General features: G+C 36.8%; 1 protein-coding gene across 1 annotated transcript in view; it reads right to left on the bottom strand.

Annotated features, from left to right (window-relative positions):
* nell2a (neural EGFL like 2a) overlaps positions 1-20,539 on the bottom strand; it is a 113,243-nt gene that overhangs the window by 16,934 nt on the left and 75,770 nt on the right. The window contains exons 14-15 of the mRNA XM_079603335.1: positions 11,534-11,656; positions 11,122-11,217 (exon numbers count right to left, since the gene is read on the bottom strand). Of these exons, the coding sequence (XP_079459461.1) occupies positions 11,122-11,217; positions 11,534-11,656 (219 nt within the window). The remainder of the gene's footprint in view (positions 1-11,121; positions 11,218-11,533; positions 11,657-20,539) is intronic.

Genomic DNA, 20,539 nt, shown 5'->3' with positions numbered 1-20,539 from the left:
GTGTGTGTGTGTGAGTGAGTGTGTGTCTGTGAGTGTGACTGTGTGTGTGCGCGAGTGTGTGCATTTGTGTGTGTGTGTGAGTTTGTGTGTGTGTGTGTGTGTGTGTGTGTGTGTGTGTGTGTGTGTGAGTGAGTGTGTGTCTGTGAGTGTGACTGTGTGTGCGCGCGAGTGTGTGTGTTTGTGTGTGTGTGCATTTGTGTGTGTGTGTGTGTTCGCTTTCAGCAAATGTCTCTCAGAAATAAGAATCTCATTCCAGCTCCAGTGATTTCACACACGAGAGAATCGTCATCATATAAAGACGCCGTTAAATGACTCTCTGTAAAGTGGAAATCATGATCACAATCCTCTGCAAACACACTCAACAAACAGACGTGAAGTACAGCTGGATGCGTTTATATCACTGTATCAGTAGATATCACAATATAGTTATCTTCAGCTGGAAAGATGTTATATATCTATCAAATACACCGTTTTCTGATAACTGTGGCTGGAGTTTGTACAACACAAATAAACAGAGAAAATTAAACAACAGCTGCAAACAAAGCTGCGATTCCTCTTCAAACACACACACACACACACACACAGATTCACAAACACACGACGCGTCCATGTTGTGCCATTTACATGTAACGAGCCACTCGTGAGAAACAAAAGGCCTTAATTAAGCGCCACTAATTAACTCAGTCAGTGTGTGTGTGTCTAAATTAGTCATAAAACCCTCGTCGCTGCAGCAGGTGAAACCGGCCCACGCACGCCAGCAAAAGCAGTGCATTGTGGGAACGTTTTCTATGTGAATATATAGTAAAGTGTAACTTATTCCTGTGATCAAAGCTGAATTTCCAGCATCATTACTCCAGTCTTCACTGTCACATGATCCTTCAGAAATCAGGATAATATGATGATGATGATCAAAAAACATTTATGATTATTATTAATGTTGAAAACTAGTCGTGGACTATTTTTTTCAGATTTATTTGATGAATAGACAGTTCAAAAGAACAGTATTAATCTGAAATATAAGCTTTTTTTCCAAATGCAGTATCAAAATGCACATTTGCACACATTCGCTGGTCAAAACTGCATTTGAGTTTGACTTTTGTAAAATGTTAACAATATATCGATAAGTAACCACAACACAACATTTGTTTTTAGTGATCCTCGTCACCTAGGTAACACATTTCTAAGAAATGTATTCTTTGATTTATGATTGCTGATACACTTAATTTATTAACATTTAATCATGTTATGGTAATAATATTACATTATGGTTAATTCAAGGCTGTTAAAATGCACCTTTTTGCTATCTAGCTAATTTTTTTATCTATAGTATAGTAGGGCTATTCGATACTCTCCGCTCATCTTCACGTGTATAAGTGTATTACAACATGTTTTTTTAGGGCTGGAGAAGCCCTTAAACCCTGTATATCTATATTATTATTATTATGGTTAATGTTATTAAAAGGGAATAAATCTAAAGCTTTTGAGACTATTATTTTGTGTTATTGAATTTGTTATAAAGATGTGACCATTTCTTGCTTTTATGTAGGCTTACTAAATAATCTGTGTGTGTGTGTGTGTGTGTGTGTGTTCCTTTCTTTCTTTCTCCAGGGGAGAATCTCGTTCCCGTATAGCTGAATCCACTCTGAACACAATGACTTCATGCAACATTACAATCCAATCTTCAGAATTACGACATCAAAGCGAAAAAGTAACAAGATGTGAAATTTAAACTGGCTAGTATTTACCGGCAGACAACGGCTTCATTTCTCGCTCGGGGCGTTAAGGAAAGAAACACCTCAGCGACGAGAAGCCGGAGCAAGCGAAGCGCCGCGGCGGCGATGATGAAGTGTTGGTCGTGAGCAGCGGCTGACAGCAGAATGACCTTCTAATGAGCAACAAATACCAGAAATCCCATCAAAACACTGAACTGGTGAATCCACATCATTCCCACTGACACAGCCGGTGTTTGAGGAACTCAACATTATCACAGTCAGTGCTCTCCTCATGTTCACTACAATATCTTTGAAATATGATTGACAGGTCTAGATGCACAAGCTCCTCCTGAACTTCAGTTTGGAGCTGCGTACAGTCAAACCAACATATATTCAGACTCCTTCAACATTTCTCACATTATCACTGTTTATTCGCTATGGTTTACATATGACAAGAACTGATATTAATATTTCAGTGGTTTTGTCCAGTTTAGCTCAACCAGTGACCAAGCAATGCTTCATTGTGTTCAGTGTGTGTGTAAAGAGCATTAGCAATTACAGACAAAACACTTCAGCAGAACATGATCAGCTCAAAGTGGCCCAATCAGTTTTGCTCCCAAATTTGAATAGATTTTACTGGTAGTAAACCCGAATAAGTTGAGTCATGATCATAGGTAACTAAACATATGCGCGTGAACTCGACAATCGACTACTTTGGACTTCGACCAAAAACAGGAACTAAATACAGGTCTGTGCGCTTGTTGAATTAACATCATTTTTATTAATATCTTTCACATCTCCTGCAGTCAGATTCACTCGTGTTCACTCTGAAGGAATCACTCAACATGGCTGGGCACTTGTATGACACATCAAGGATGATAAGAGAAATAAAAGCAGGTTTAAAATTAGACCCCATTCAAGTCAACCGGGTGCAAACTTTAAAAAGAGGATAACACGGTGTAGGCAACACCGATTTTTGTCGTTGTTCTCTGTATTGACAGCACTCCAAATTTACTAAAAATGTAGCTCAGTTAAAATTGACCGGAGTTCTCCTTTAACTTGAAATGTTTGAGTACACTAATTCATACAATAAACTTAAAACTTTCATTTAATCTCAATGTGAACACTTTTATTAGTATAAACTTAGTTAGCTTTAACAAGCTAATCTGCTAACATAATTTGCTAACATATTAGCAATAGTATGTTATACAGAAGCACTTGCTGTATGAGCGCAACAATATAATCAGATCAAGCTCACGCTCCACTCGTCACCATGATGGTAACTATCCTAAAACCAACATTAACAGAAATTCTTCTCAATTAGCATAACAAAACATTAATCACTTCTAAATCTCCCACTTAACATTAAATCTTACACAAAAACATTATATTACACTTAATTTGAGCATTTACTCCCCCTTTCGAGTGCCATCGGCAAAGCATGCTGGGAAATAGACATCCCATCCGTTCCAGTTAAACTTAAGTTTGTCTAAATTAACATAAATAATTTCATAAAACTCAAAACAATGAAACAGTTCAGTTTACTTAAAATATATCAGTTCTGGGACCTTGAAAGAAAAAGAAAGTGCTAAATACTCAAATAAATTAACAAAAGTTAAGTTTGTCCAACTCAAACCAATTAATTATTTTGAGCGTTAGGGTTTACAGTGTGTATGAATAATTTTTGTGTATAATATGTCACAGTTTACTTTATTTTGCTCTCCTCACTTACAGAAATGAACTATAGTGTCCTGCACACACTAGTAAAACAATATCAAAAATGATATCTGGTGTCTGAATAATTTTCAGTTTGACTGTATGTGTGTCTGCTGCAATAATACACTTTATTCAAATATGCCGGCGACTGAGAGCTTCAGTGGCTCAAACACACCGCGGGTTTAATGATGTCAGTGTGATCATGTGATGTCAGTGTGATCATGTGATGTCTGCACTGTACAGTGAACTTATAAGACAGTGGTGTTGAATTTGTGACTTGACTTTAGTTGTAGTACTTCCAGATTTCTGTTATACATGTTGCTCACTTTGCCTTTTTTAAAATGTTTTTTACAAAAATGTTTATTTAAAAAAACAGCAAAAATAAGATATTGAGTTTTAAAATAGTCTTGTTTTCCAATTAAAATGTTTAGAAATCCTTTAAATAAGACAGCTACTTATACGAACATGTTGTGATTTGTGTGCATTGTGAATGATGAACATAAATGTGAACTTGTATCTGTGATTGCACATACTTGCAAGTGTGTGATTGGTTTGTTTGTGAATAATGCATTTAGTGTTTGTTTAATGTGAAAAAGTACCTTTTGTGTGCATATGTGTGTGGTTTGTTTGCGATTGTGCACTTGTGATTTCTGTTTGTATGCATGTTTGTGAGTAATGTATATGTTTGTTTGATGTGCACAAGTACTTGTGATGTTGTGTGCATATGTGTATGCATTGTGAATAATACACACAGCATGTTTGTACATGTGCACATTTCGTTTTTGTGTTTGCATACGTGTGCATTGTGAATAATGCACGTACAATGTGCATTTATATATGTGATTGCATGTACATGCAGGTGTGTTTTGTGAATAATGCATGTATGTTTGTTTAATGTGCACAAGTACTTGTGTTTTTGTGTGCATATGTGTGTGATTTGTTATGTGTGCATTGTGAATAATGCTGTATTTGTACAATATGCACATATATTTGTAATTGCATGTACATGCAAGCGTGTGATTGGTTTGATTCATGTGTTTTGTGAATAAGGCAGGCCATTTAGCATGTTTGTTTGATGTGCACAAGTACTTGTGATGTTGTGTGCACATGTGCATGATTTGTTGTGTGTGTGTGCATGATTTGTTGTTTGCATGCATATTGTGAATAATGCATACAGAATGTTTGAATAATCTGCACTTGTGATTTTTGTGTGTGCATTCTGAATAATGCAATGTGCATTTGTATCTGTGATTGCATGTACATGCAAGTGTGTGATTTGTTTGCGATTTATGTGCATTGTGAATAATGCAAGTAGCGTGGTTGTATAGTCTGTGATTGCATGTGCGATTGTGTGAATAATGCATCTTCTGCGTCTCCGCAGCATCTATAGAGACGCGATGACGTCATTGAGGTGCAGCGACACCTAGCATGCATGCTAATCCCGTGTGCTTTCTTCCTGTGCAGGATTTCTTATAGGTTTTCAGTGAACTTTCCCTCAGATCATCCTCCGTATCATGCCTGTGTCTTTCTCTGCTCGACTAGTTTGTCAGATGGTCTCGAGAGGATCCGTGAAAGCCAGAGAAGAGGACAAGAGAGCAGGCGAGTGAAAGCATTTTCATGTTCAGTCGTGTCCCAGAGCCCCAAACACACACACACACACACACACACACCGCCTCTTGTATCTGTGAGAGTGTGATTCTCTTTGAGGCTCATGAGTTGCTCTCGGTGGCTCCAGAGGAGACGTACAGTATAAAGCATCGAGCTTCTGAAGACTCGAGCGTCCCGGTTATCTGAGGAAACCCTCTAGAATCTCGAGTCGTGTGATACGGAACTGATTATAATGTTTATTGATCGAACGCTTATGTAAGGGAAGATTCTAGTTCATTTGAGTTTGATAAAGCTTTGTATCGTAGCGTGAGGCTCAGAAAACGCCTCAGAAACAGCGCATCAATGACGGAGAAAACATCAAACTAGCTGAGCTTACTATTTTACCCATTTAGAGAGATTTACACTCTTTGACTGACTATTCTCTAAACTGTTTTGTTGAGTAAATTTTGCATTGTGTTCGCTTATATTAGTTTATTATCTTCCCTTTATTACCTTTATGAAAGAGCTGTTTCCTCATCTTCCTTTTGTTGATGATTGTTTTCTCATTCTTTGATGATTCTGTGTATTCTCGTTTGTTTGCGCTGTAATATTTTCCTCAAAGCTGAAACTCGGATGCCAGTGAACGTCCGTATCTGCATTAGAAAGACTATGAAAGGAGTTTTTGGAAAGAAATTACTACTTCTACTCCGCATGGACACGTTAAATTGATCAAAAGTGATGTTATATTTTTCAAAAACATTAAAAATCTTACCGACCCCAAACTTTTAAACAATGATGAATAGATTAACAGAATCTATTTTGATGTTGGTGATGTTATATTGCATCTAATTAAAAAAAAACTCTCTTCTATGTATTTTTAATAGCTTACAGGAATAATAGCTTACATGTTTAAGCTTACAGGAGCTTAAAGTAGCAGTATGCTAATGAAGAAAACTCCTGAAATCATGATTGGAGTTTGCTGTGAGTTCTTGCCCATTGAAATCACTCATTCACGAGGTTCCTTTTCATTTCGGATGCAGCATTAGAAGGTTTTGCAAATGTCTGCATGAATTCACTGGCTCCTGTGAACCTGCGAGTGTGTTTGTCTGTTATTCGCTGCATTTTCATGCCGTTTGATTCATAACCATGTTGATTGAAACTTGAGCAGAATAAAAATAACATCAGGCCTCCAGGTGAAGATCAAACTAGCGCGCTTTCATTGGCAAACCTGCTCCAGCATCAGATCAACAGCACCCGCGCGCTTATTCTGCGATTCTGCTGCTTTATTAGTTCATTTGACGGCTGAGGCTTCGGGCTGCCCAGCGGGAATCAAAAATGCCTCTTTTCCAGCAGACACGTTACTAGACAAACAGCAGGACGAGGAACATGGCACAGACATCATGTTGACAAAATTACAGTCAGAACTGCCTCTTCAGTCCTGACACACAATGAAGACCATCTCTGACCATCAAATCACTGATCATCGAAACACTGACCATCGAAACACTGATCATCGAAACACTGATCATCGAAAACACTGATCATCGAAACACTGACCATCAAAACACTGACCATCGAAACACTGACCATCGAAACACTGACCATCGAAACACTGACCATCGAAACACTGACCATCGAAACACTGACCATCGAAACACTGACCATCGAAACACAAACTGGATTTACTGAGGAGAAGAGCAGACATGTAATGCAACATGTAATAATGCATTAATACATTTGATGTCTATCTATATGTCTGTATATCTTGCCATGCCGTTTTCACAAGATGTAAAATAAGTCTCTGGTGTCCCCAGAGTGTGTGTGTGACGTTTTAGCAAAAAATACCCCACAGATATTATTATATAGCATGTTAAAGTGTCACTTTTTGAGGGTGAGCAAAAACACACTGTTTTGTGTCTGTCCCTTTAAAGGGACAGACACAAGATGACCCTTTCAGGTCATCTTAAATTCATGCCTTGCATCCGGCATTGTCCCTACATGTTTTAAGCATGCGGTTGTCCAACCCCTGCTCAAAAAACATAATCTCGATGTTAAATGCCTGAATAACTACCGTCCCATTTCTAAGCTTCCTTTTATTTCTAAAGTTCTGGAAAAAGCTGTTCTATCACAGCTGAACCCCTTTTTGACCACCCACAATATACTAGAACCTTTTCAGTCAGGTTTTAGATCACTTCATAGTACTGAAACAGCTCTGCTCAAAGTAACCAATGATCTTCTTCTTACACTAGATTCAGGTGATAATGCCATTCTGATATCACTGGATCTTAGTGCCGCCTTCGATACTGTCGATCACAACATCCTCCTTTCTCGTCTTGATCAGCAGGTGGGCATCAGGGAGACCGCATTACTTTGGTTCCGTTCCTATCTCAACGATAGGACTTTCTCAGTCTCTATCGGCAAGTCATCCTCATCTTCTGCTTCTGTTTCATATGGGGTCCCTCAGGGGTCCATTTTGGGTCCTATGCTTTTTAGCCTGTATATGCTCCCACTGGGTGACATCATAAGGAAGCATAACATTTCCTTTCATCTCTATGCGGATGACTCACAGTTGTACATGCCTCTAAAATCTAGGGATTCCATACAATCTCTTCTGGTCTGTCTCGAAGACATCAAAACTTGGATGGTTAACAACTTTCTCCAGCTAAATAGTGACAAGACAGAAGTCATTATTTTTGGTTCTCCCAGGGCAAGATCCACTGTGGTGCAAAATTTAGGTCACTTCACCCCATTTATCAAACCTCATGCCAGAAATTTGGGTGTCATTCTTGACTCAGAACTCTGCCTTGACAAACAGATTAGTTCTGTTGTCAAAAATAGTTTTTACCAGCTCAGAATGATTTCCCGCATGAAGTCATTTCTATCTTTTAATGATCTTGAGAAAGTCATCCATGCCTTCATTACATCACGGCTGGATTATTGTAATTCCCTCTATTTTGGCCTCCCACAATCATCACTTAGACGTTTGCAGTCGGTACAAAACGCAGCAGCGCGTCTTTTAACTGGCACCAGGAGGCGCGAGCACATTACTCCCATTCTGGCCTCCTTGCATTGGCTCCCAGTTCCTTTTAGGATTCAGTTTAAAGTTTTATTGTTTGTTTTTAAGGCACTTAATGGGCTCGCCCCAACTTACATCACAGACCTTGTGCAGCTATACTCAGTTCAAAGGTCACTGAGATCCTCAAACAAAGGGCTCCTGCTTGTGCCGCGCTCACGGCTCAAACAGAGGGGTGATAGGGCCTGTGCAGTTGCTGCCCCACGTCTGTGGAACCAGCTCCCCCAGGATATTAGATCTGCCCCCTCCATTGCTGTATTTAAATCCAGGTTAAAAACTAATAAAAAAATAAAAAATAAAAATAAAAAATAATTAAAAAAAATTATATTCCATGGCCTTCCTTGTTCCCTAACCTGGTACTCCTCTTTGTTTTGTTTTCTTGTTTTCTGTATTTCTGTGTCATGTGCCCTGATATTGAAGGTTTTCTTTTTTATTCATGTTTTAGATTATTATGATTATCGATTCTATTTGTTTTTTATAGTTATTCATTGTACAGCACTTTGGTCAGTTTTGTGCTGTGTGTAAATGTGCTTTATAAATTAAAATTACTTACTTACTTACTTACTTACTAAATGCAAATGAGCTGCTGCAGAGGGCGGGGTTTCAAGAGCTCGTGTGTTAGCTCGATTACCTCACACACACACACACACTAAAATGACAGAAACTGTTCTGCCTTTAATGTTAAACTGGAGTCAGACAAAGATGGAGAGACTCAAGAAGAAGTGACAACATGTAGAAGCAACAGGACGTCTCTGAATGGTTAGTTGATGAGTTTATGTTGCTGATGTGGAGTTAACTATCTTCAATTAGCATATTCTGTCATGATAATCTATAAATCGCTCGTATAGGAACTGTTGTGAGATGCACACAGAGTGACTTTCTATTGCATGTGAAAAGATGGATGCTAAAGTTTGAGCTGACTCACAAATGTGCTCGACTACAGCAACTCTTCCTCTTCTCAACATGGACTGTGTGTTCAGGGGGCGGGGCTTATGTACATTTTAGGGTTGGTGATGTCACTAACCCGGGAGGAATGTCGTGTAGTTCCTACCAGCCGTTTGTTGTAGTCCTTAAAAAAGTATTTCTTTTAATAGCAAATATCTCCCTTTGGTTTGAACTTTGAGCGTTGTAACTTTGCAGATGTTGTTTATGATCAAACACAACATTACACACTCACTACAGTTAGAAAAGTCAAATCATATTCAACCACCTCTTTAATACTTCAGCATACCAAGACATTTTGGACAATTTCATGCTCCCAACTTTGTGGGAACAGTTTGAATCAATCTATCTATCTATCTATCTGTCTGTCTATCTATCTGTCTGTCTATCTATCTGTCTGTCTATCTATCTGTCTGTCTGTCTGTCTGTCTGTCTGTCTGTCTGTCTGTCTGTCTGTCTGTCTGTCTGTCTATCTGTCTATCTATCTGTCTGTCTATCTATCTATCTATCTATCTATCTATCTATCTATCTGTCTGTCTGTCTGTCTGTCTGTCTGTCTGTCTGTCTGTCTATCTGTCTATCTATCTATCTATCTATCTATCTATCTATCTATCTATCTATCTATCTATCTATCTATCTATCTGTCTGTCTGTCTGTCTGTCTGTCTGTCTAGTTCAAAGCTTTTAAACTTTTTTTCTAGACTAGGCTTTCAAAACATTTTTATTGACAAGCTTTGCTTTTTTTAGTTAAATGTGACAATTTTACAGAATATTACGATTTCTATTATTTGTTTACACTTCCTTGCTGTGTCTCAAGGCTTAATAGAGTTGACATGACAATATTCACAATATAACAACCTCTCGTGTTTTGATTTTATGAAACAGTTCGGTTACATGAACTTTGTAAGACCTTTTGCTTCGAGGGTCTCTGGCGGTTTGTGAAAAATTGTTAAATACGATTCCAACATCAATGTGGGAGAAAAAAAAAAAACTAACTCATCCGCTTCATTCCATCTTGTATCCTCTAGGAGAAAGCGGACAGAAAATTCTGAAAGAAAAGCCATTTGATTTTAATCAAAGGCCAGAGTGAGGGCATCTCGTAAAAATGCCCTTTATATGGGGATCGATGTGTTGAGACGTGCGCTGTGTGTCTCATTGGATTCGTTCGGTTCGTCTGCTGTGTGAATCCGTCCAGAAACCGGCAACATCTGCTGGAAATTGCTCACGCGGGACTAGCGCATCAAAACACAATGCTAATCTACGACACAAAGCAAAAGTCGCTGCACGTTTCCACTGAGAGTTTCGGCTCGTGTTTTCATTAAAACATGCGATCTGTCTCCATCCAGCTCAGAAGTAGAGCGACGGAGAGCTGTGGTGTTACCCAGGGGCTCAATAACATCAGATCCCGGTAAATAACCGCGAGCCGGCGGCGGGAGTGAGGGAACGAGAAGCAAAGATGACTCTTTCACAGACATTATACACGCACAGATGGTGGACGCGTTTCCCTTTAGCTGTAGGAGCAACTGATGCTCTAACTAAACTAAGCTTGAGGACTAAATTAAGACAAGACAAACGAGTGTGTGTACGGGAGACATAATCATATTTTTATAAAACAGAAGAATAGCAAGTATATAAAGGGGAGGTAATGTGAAAATACAGAGCAAGACTCGCTCAAGCTAGTCTAGAGGAGGAAGAACGTGTTATTAGATATAACACAGGTTAGGATGTGTGTTTAGTTGATGCTGAGCAACATCACAAACTAGAACTTTTCATTTGTAATTCGGATTAGACAAAAATAGAGAATTTATGTATATATATAGTGTGTGTGTGTGTGTGTGTGTTTATACAGAGAGCACTTCTTGTTGAATTTCCAGCAAAGGTAACTATATACACCATTACTATGATATGGTTCAGCTTCACTCTTCCTCCCAGAGCAAACAGCCGCAATCAAGCACTCGTCTTCAAAACTGCAATTTACACACTCACGCTTTGTTCGCACCGAGATGAAAGAGTCCTCAGCCGAGCTAGAGGAGCTGAGAGAGGCGTTGGAAAGCACTGGAGATCAGAAAGAGGCGTTGGGAGTGAATCTTACCGGTCTCGCAGTTCTGCCCGCTGAAGCCCTGCGGACACACACAGATGTTCGGAGACACGCAGGAGCCGCCGTTGAGACAGCGTCCGTCGCAGAGTGCTGAGGGTCAGAGAGAGGACACACACAGGTGAGGCGGGTCATGTGACGGGGTTAGAGTGAGACGGGTCACGTGACGGGGTGAGAGTGAGACGGGTCAAGTGACGGGGTGAGAGTGAGACGGGTCATGTGACGGTGTGAGAGTGAGACGGGTCACGTCACGGGGTGAGAGTGAGACAGGTCACGTGACCAGTGTGAGAGTGAGACGGGTCACGTGACGGTGTGAGAGTGAGACGGGTCGCGTGACGGGTCATGTGACGGTGTGAGAGTGAGACGGGTCACGTGACCAGGTGAAGTAGCAGATGGGAGACTGTCTCACCTCTGCAGGTGGTGCCGTTGCCGGTGTATCCGGGTTTGCAGGAGCAGCTGTGGCCGCCGACGGTGTTGAAACACAGAGCGTTTTCATCGCAGCTGTGCTGCCCGGACACACACTCATCGTGCTCTAGAGAGGGAGATCAGAGATCAGATCATAACTCACTCATTAGCCGGATTATTCTGAAGAAAAAAAATGTGTTCTCAAAATGTTCTGCTAACTTTCCTATGGTAAATAAATAAAAAAAGTTACTGACTTTTCTCTCAGAATCTTGCAATTCTGAGGGAAAAAAAATCAGAATTGCGAAATATAAACTTGCCATTGTGACTTTATCTCTCGCAATTCCGAGATTATATTTGCCAGTTTTGATATAAATGCGAAAAAATTAAGTCAGAATTGTGAGTTTATATCTGAAATTTTGACTATAATTCTCAATTCCATTTATATTTCTCACAAATCTGACTTTGAAATATCAGAATTTAGACTTTATATCTCTCAATTGCAAGTTTATTTCTCGCAATTCTGACTTCATTTCTTGCAATTTTGACAAAAAAAATTTGCAATTCCAAGTTTATATCAAAATTCGCAAGAATTTCAAATTTGCAAATATAAAGTTAGAATTGCACGTTTTTAATCTCAGAATTTAGACTTTGTAACTCTCAATTGCAAGTTTATATGTGGCAATTATGATATAGTTTTTTGGGCAATACCGATTTTATATCAAAATTCCCAAATATAAAGTTTTATAGAAAAAAATTATCTGGGAATTTCTATTATTATTTCTAGTATTTTTCTCCCAAATACGAGTTTCTATCTCGCAGTTCCAAGAAAAAAAGAGAGTCACAATGACCTTTTTCTTTTTTCCAGGGTGGAAAAATGCTTCCATACATTGCCTTTCATAAATAAGTTATGAAAACTTTGTTTGTAAATGTTCTCTGAACGTTCAAAGCATTTTGTTTTTTAAGTGTTGTAAGTATTTTTTTCCCGGTTTTTGCATTCGCTAGAGAAAACATTAAGGGAACATTTCAATTTATAATTTTGCACACATTATGAGACCATTGTTAATGTTACTAACGTACATGAACGTCCAAATAAAGCGTTTCAGAAAAACGCTCCATGAACAATATATATACATGTTGATTATTAAAGACCAGATAACTTTGAACTAACGTTTTATTACCATTACTTGTTTATTCATAACTTAAAGAGAACCTTGTCTGAACATTTCCTGTTAGCTGGGATCAAACCATCTTTATACAGAGATGCTTTTCGCCAGCCAATCCGTTTCTTAAGGATAAAATCTGTAATTTATCATTAAATATTTCTCAGCACAAGCTGAAGATGGCAGACATCTGCACTCTTTCCTTCTGCCCTCTAACTGACCTTGAGCGGACACTGAGATCTGTATCCATGAGGGATTGTGGGATACATTCATCTCTGAGACGGCTGAGATTTCATAAAATCCTCCAGCAAACACACTCCCGGCGGGAATAAACACAAATAAGGGAATAATTACAGGCTGTGTGTGTGTGATTCAGGAAACACACTGGCAGAAGCTGGTTTTCCTCGAGTATTTCACATCTTTACATTTCTCACATTTGGTGATTTAAAAAAATGCATAATTATTTCTATTAAAAAACATGTAGTTGTGGTCCATGCATCTGGATATAGACCAACTATAAACCTTTACATGTCATCATAGACTATAATCAATATATTTTTCAGTGTCAGAAAATATTTTTCAGTGTCAGAAAAAAGAAAATCCGTTTGCTTTTACATGAAACATGAATCGGTCAGAAGTGTCTTTTCAATGATCTGGAGAAGATCGGCCTCACGCTGAGAGACTCCAGTTTCAAGGTCGGTTTATATGAAAGGGTCTTCAGAGAGTAAGAGCTGAGATTCTTGTGCTTATGAAATTTATATTGAAATAGGATTAATGAAATTACTCTCAGAACTGCACAGAAAATCATGTGAAATCAGGCTCCAAAACTAGTTTTTACCGGTCAATGATGATTATGTACTGGCTGTAAAACCTTACTTTACTTTATTTTAATTTGTTATTTTATTTGTTTTCTTTTCCTTTTTTTTTATAAAGATGGTGTGACAAGAAAAGGATGCAATTATTATTTTTTACAAGGACAGTATGAAAATAAAAAGGATGCAATTATCATTTATTTATTTGCTTATTCATTCATTCATTCAATCTTTTTTTAATTTTAACTTTTTTTTAATTTTATTGATTTATTTATGTGTTTTTAGGCTGAAGGTAAATCCAGGCTCCATCTCTTTCCCAAGACACATGAAGTAGAGGTCAGATTCATCAGATTCAGTAGATGTTTGTATATCCAATTTAAATCACTACCATCATTTGCAACAGAATATCCTCATATATTTCTATCTAAACCTCATATTATCTTGTGGTTCCTCATATATTTCTATCTAAACCTCATATTATCTTGCGGTTCCTCATATATTTCTATCTAAACCTCATATTATCTTGTGGTTCCTCATATATTTCTATCTAAACCTCATATTATCTTGCAGTTCCTCATATATTCCTATCTAAACCTCATATTATCTTGCGGTTCCTCATATATTTCTATCTAAACCTCATATTATCTTGCGGTTCCTCATATATTCCTATCTAAACCTCATATTATCTTGCAGTTCCTCATATATTCCTATCTAAACCTCATATTATCTTGCGGTTCCTCATATATTTCTATCTAAACCTCATATTATCTTGCGGTTCCTCATATATTTCTATCTAAACCTCATATTATCTTGCGGTTCCTCATATATTTCTATCTAAACCTCATATTATCTTGCGGTTCCTCATATTTTTCTATCTAAACCTCATATTATCTTGCGGTTCCTCATATATTTCTATCTAAACCTCATATTATCTTGCGGTTCCTCATATATTTCAATCTAAACCTCATATTATCTTGCGGTTCCTCATATATTTCTATCGAAACCTCATATTATCTTGCGGTTCCTCATATATTTCTATCTAAACCTCATATTATCTTGCGGTTCCTCATATATTTCAATCTAAACCTCATATTATCTTGCGGTTCCTCATATATTTCTATCTAAACCTCATATTATCTTGCGGTTCCTCATATATTTCTATCTAAACCTCATATTATCTTGCGGTTCCTCATATATTTCTATCTAAACCTCATATTATCTTGCGGTTCCTCATATATTTCTATCTAAACCTCATATTATCTTGCGGTTCCTCATATATTTCTATCTAAACCTCATATTATCTTGCAGTTCCTCATATATTTCTATCTAAACCTCATATTATCTTGCGGTTCCTCATATATTTCTATCTAAACCTCATATTATCTTGCGGTTCCTCATATATTTCTATCTAAACCTCATATTATCTTGCAGTTCCTCATATATTTCTATCTAAACCTCATATTATCTTGTGGTTCCTCATATATTTCTATCTAAACCTCATATTATCTTGTGGTTCCTCATATATTTCTATCTAAACCTCATATTATCTTGTGGTTCCTCATATATTTCTATCTAAACCTCATATTATCTTGCAGTTCCTCATATATTTCTATCTAAACCTCATATTATCTTGCGGTTCCTCATATATTTCTATCTAAACCTCATATTATCTTGCAGTTCCTCATATATTTCTATCTAAACCTCATATTATCTTGCAGTTCCTCATATATTTCTATCTAAACCTCATATTATCTTGCGGTTCCTCATATATTTCTATCTAAACCTCATATTATCTTGCGGTTCCTCATATATTTCTATCTAAACCTCATATTATCTTGCGGTTCCTCATATATTTCTATCTAAACCTCATATTATCTTGCAGTTCCTCATATATTTATATCTAAACCTCATATTATCTTGCAGTTCCTCATATATTTCTATCTAAACCTCATATTATCTTGCGGTTCCTCATATATTTCTATCTAAACCTCATATTATCTTGCGGTTCCTCATATATTTCTATCTAAACCTCATATTATCTTGCAGTTCCTCATATATTTCTATCTAAACCTCATATTATCTTGCGGTTCCTCATATATTTCAATCTAAACCTCATATTATCTTGCAGTTCCTCATATATTTCTATCTAAACCTCATATTATCTTGCGGTTCCTCATATATTTCAATCTAAACCTCATATTATCTTGCAGTTCCTCATATATTTCAATCTAAACCTCATATTATCTTGCAGTTCCTCATATATTTCTATCTAAACCTCATATTATCTTGCGGTTCCTCATATATATTTCCGTCCAGCTGGCGACTGACCAGTGAAAGCCAGTTTTATTGACATTTGGCTCTTGGCGAGTGTTAATTTTAGACCCTGTGTGGAAGCATCTCGCAGGTGTGATAGAAAATTATATTTTTATTGCATAAAGTGCCTTCAGAGCTGTCATAATTCCTTTAATTAATATCAAATCAGAAAGAAAACGAACACTGGCCTCATATCAAAGAGGGCCGCCCACATTTCCCATCATTACTATATTCAGCAGAGCCAAGAACCGCATGAATAAATCAATCGCCATCCCATAGGCCTGCTTTAGATTTATTAAAGGGGTCAAATCATAAAAAAGAGATGCAAGAGTTCGATATTACTATGAAAACACTGTAACTTTCAGAACTTCCTCTCGAGTCTAAAAAAGCATGTTTAGAATCTAAATTCAGCTCTTATATTAATATTTATGCTGCACACTGCCAAAAAATCATGTTCTTCCTCAGTATTTCTGTCTTGTTTTCCAGTACAAATATCGAAACTTTCTTAAATGAAGACACATTTACTGGAAACGCAAAACATCCTTTTGACTCCATTGGCAGATATTTGTTCCCGTTTAATTTTTTCCAGTAAACAAGACTTAATATCTGTAGTCATTTTGCGTCTCAAGTGTATCTTGATTTAAGAATGTTTAAATATGTGACCCTGGACCACAACACCAGTCACATGGGTCAATTTTTCGAAATTGAGATGTATGCACCATATGAAATCTGAATAAATAATCTCTCCATTGATGTGTGGTTTGTTAGGATAGGACAATATTTGGTCGAGACACAACTATTGAAAATCTGGAATCTGAGGAGCAAAAAAATCGAAACATTGAGAAAATCTCCTTTAAAGTTGTGCATTTATGTTCACGATTGTGCTGCATTCACTCACAAAAATACATGTTTTATATATTTACGGTAGGACATTTACTAAATATCTTCATGGAACATGATCTTAATATCCTCATGATTTTTGGCATAAAAGAAAAATTGATAATTTTGACCCATACGATGTATAGTTGCTATTGCCACAGATATACCCGAGCGAATTGTCACTGGTTTTGTGATCCAGGGTCACATATTTGTGCTGAAAATTGATACAAAAACAGTTTTCTGCAGTGCATTTGTTGTCTAAAGGAGCACAACGACACTTTGTTCATCTCGAATCCGGCTTGAAACACGCCAATGTCGTTCACAAAGTGTCTTGAGTTTCTTCATGCAAACTTGGAATGACAGTCTCAATCCCAAAGAGATGAATGCAGCAGACTGCATTAAGAGACACACACACACACACACACACAGGCCCAAACATGCATTGTGCTGTTGTCTATCACAGCGATGCTGAGCGGCACAGAAGTGAGATGTCAGATGAGAGGATTATCTCAAGGTCACCGGCGTCACGCCTGCAGGACGATCACATCGGGAAACACTCCTGCGCTTCTGTCATTCATGCAGCTGGCAGATAAACAATCAATTATGTACAGGCGGTCACCAGAGACGCCTCAGTTCCCTGTGCCGAGACTGCGCAAAAATCATGCTCTTCCTCAGTGTTTCTGTCACACAGTTTCTGCACGAAACGAGAAGATTTTTCAAATTACACTACCAGACAAAAGATTTTTTATGGTTTTAAAAGTCTCTTATGCTCACCAAGACTGCATTTATTTGATTAAAAATGCCATAAAAAAAGTGTAATATTGTGAAATTATTACAGTTTAAAATAACTGTTTTCTATGTGAATATATAGTAAAGCGTCATTTATTCCTGTGATCAAAGCTGAATTTTCAGCATCATTACTCCAGTTCGTATTATCAATGTTGAAAACAGTTATTTACATTTTTATTTCATGATTCTTTGATGAATCAAAGTTCAAAAGAACCGCATTTATCTGACATAGAAAGCCTTTGTAACATTAAGGTAACATCACAGGAATAAATTACGTTTTAAAATATATCAAAATAGAAAACAGTTATTTTACATTTTCTTTTTTCTTTCTTTTTTAAACAAATGCAGCCTTGGTGAGCAGAAGAGACTTCTTTTAAAAACATAAAAAATCTTACGGATCCAATATATAACATAACATATAAAATATGTTTAATTTTTATTAATATTAACAATATTTATATTAACATATAAATTCCATTTAATGTCAAAGAACTTCACATGAGCACAAGTTCTTAAGCTTTTTTCACAAAGTCTGTACTTTTCTGTCGCGACGTGGATGTAGTAAAACACAGATGTAGCAGAAAACATGTATTTTCTGCTGTCACCGGTCTTTAAATCAAGATTAAATAATGTCAAAATGTGAAAATGGGCTGAGAATTGATCAGATAGTTGTGATCTGGCTCAGAGAATCATGTCTCTGTGGCAGTTTTCCTGCAGATTAAGTGATTACATGAGACTTCTTCACCCTAAATGGTTGTCAAAACCAAAAATGCTACAAAATGCACATCATTTTTTTGTGAGAAAGTGACGAGCTAAAGCAAAACAGACACTATTTTTTTAATCAGCACCCCTAAATCAGATCTTCATGCAGAAAATATGATGCAGGGCGGTGACATCGGCAGCAAACGTGAGCTTCATGCAGAAAAAAGCCCGTCTGAAGACGTCTGCATGGGCTGCACGCTCACAAGCTGAAGTCGTCTGCTCTGTTATGTCATGCACAAAAGTGTCAGGGCGACGTGATTGGCGTTTTAAAGATGTGGCGAGCCAGCAGGGGTCCACCCGGCTCAAAATGGAAGAAAACAAAACAAGAATTACAGTCGCTTCGCATTTATCAGACTCGGCAATTACTGATGACGCCTCAAAAACACGTCCTGCGCTTTCAAACGCACTGAAAAGCCTCACGCCGGGACGCTTCAGGAAAAGACGCCGCAAACGAAGGTTGAGTTCGGGAAATGTCAATCAGGGCTTTAAATGGCTTTTGATTTGCTGTGCTGGAGCTGACAGCATGATTTCATATTATGGCTTATCCTGCTTTGATGCTGGTTGACCTAGTTATTCCAGTTAAACTAGTTAAGAATTACAGCCGCTACAGTGTTGTTGGTTAAACTATGTAAAGGGTTTAAAAAAAATAATAATTCTGTCATCGTTTATTCAGCCACAAGTTGTTCCATAAATGTCTCTGTTCTGCTGAATACAAAGGAGGATATTTTGAAGAATGTTGGTAACCAAACAGATCTCGGGCCCCATTGACTACCACACTATGGTATGGTACCATTGATATAATTTTTTTTTGGGTGACTATCCCTTTAAGAACTTTTGTCGCAAGCGTTGTTATTGGTTAAACTAGTTAAGGACTTCTTTCGCAAGCGTTGTTATTGGTTAAACTAGTTAAGGACTTCTTTCGCAAGCGTTGTTATTGGTTAAACTAGTTAAGGACTTTTTTCGGAAGCAATCTTATTGGTTAAACTAGTTAAGGACTTCTTTCGGAAGCAATCTTATTGGTTAAACTAGTTAAGGACTTTTGTCGGAAGCAATCTTATTGGTTAAGGACTTCTTTCGGAAGCAATCTTATTGGTTAAACTAGTTAAGGACTTCTTTCGGAAGCAATCTTATTGGTTAAACTAGTTAAGGAATTCTTTCGGAAGCAATCTTATTGGTTAAACTAGTTAAAGACTTTTGTCGGAAGTGTTATCGTCAACAAAAAAAAATATATTTAAAAATATTTTTGTTAACTGAAAAAAGCTGAATGAAAATATACAAATTAGATGGGAAAACATTTTGTAAATAAATTAGAAATGTCGCCTTGGCAACTAACTGAAATAATATTAGGTTTAAATATTAGGTTGAAGTAAATTAATTGATACTGAAGTTGAAAATTTAACCTATTTAAAAAAAGTAATAAAAAATCTAATAAAAAGACAAGAGCACGTAAAATTATTAATAATTAAACTAGTAAATGAAAGTTTAAATGCTATCTCAACATAAATATATATATAAAAAAGTAAATGAAAATTTAAATGCTATCTCAACATAAATATATATATATATATATAAATATATATATATATATATATATATATATATATATATATATAGTATATAATAGTATATAAATAATACAAAAATAATACATAATAAACTTCCCTTAAAAAAACCTACATTTACTTGAGAAAGTGTTTTGCAAAAAAAAAAAGACATTTTTAGACAATATATATTGAATTAATTTTGTTATGTTCACCCTTTTGGCAACTAGCTGTTTTTTCTAGTTTTTTTAGCATAAATCTAATAAACTGTTGTGAGGTTTATGCAAGTGCCAAAAGCCTTAGAAAAAGAAAACTGAATTCAAGATTTAATATTTGAAAACAAGTCTTAATATCTTTCAACATTTAGCTATATATTTAGTTACAAACAAATAAAAAAAATATTATAAATAAATAAATGCAACAAAAAATAGGATAAATAAATAATGTTTATTTAAACATCCCTGGAATATATTTGACTGAAAATGAGACAAAAATACTGCAGATTGTTTGGCAGCGCAGGGTGTTGAATGGATCTTTATGATTTGCGTGAGCTGCTCTACGAGTCTTTAACCTTTATTTAACCCCATGAAAGCAGCAAAACGTTCGGTTATAAAGATTCCCCTCCAACTATAAGTGGTGCTCGTTTTTATTCACCTCAAAAGGTGTGAAATTTGGGTCTGAATGAAACGCGTCCAATCAAAAGGAGAAGTCACGGCCGGTGCAGCACAGCTCTTGAACTCAAAAATCAGGGTTT

Source organism: Phoxinus phoxinus (genome assembly GCF_949152265.1).
Source record: "Phoxinus phoxinus genome assembly, chromosome: 25".
NCBI lineage: Eukaryota > Metazoa > Chordata > Actinopteri > Cypriniformes > Leuciscidae > Phoxinus > Phoxinus phoxinus.
The sequence above is the reverse complement of the archived record's forward strand: the minus strand, read 5'-3'. Positions and strand labels throughout refer to the sequence as shown.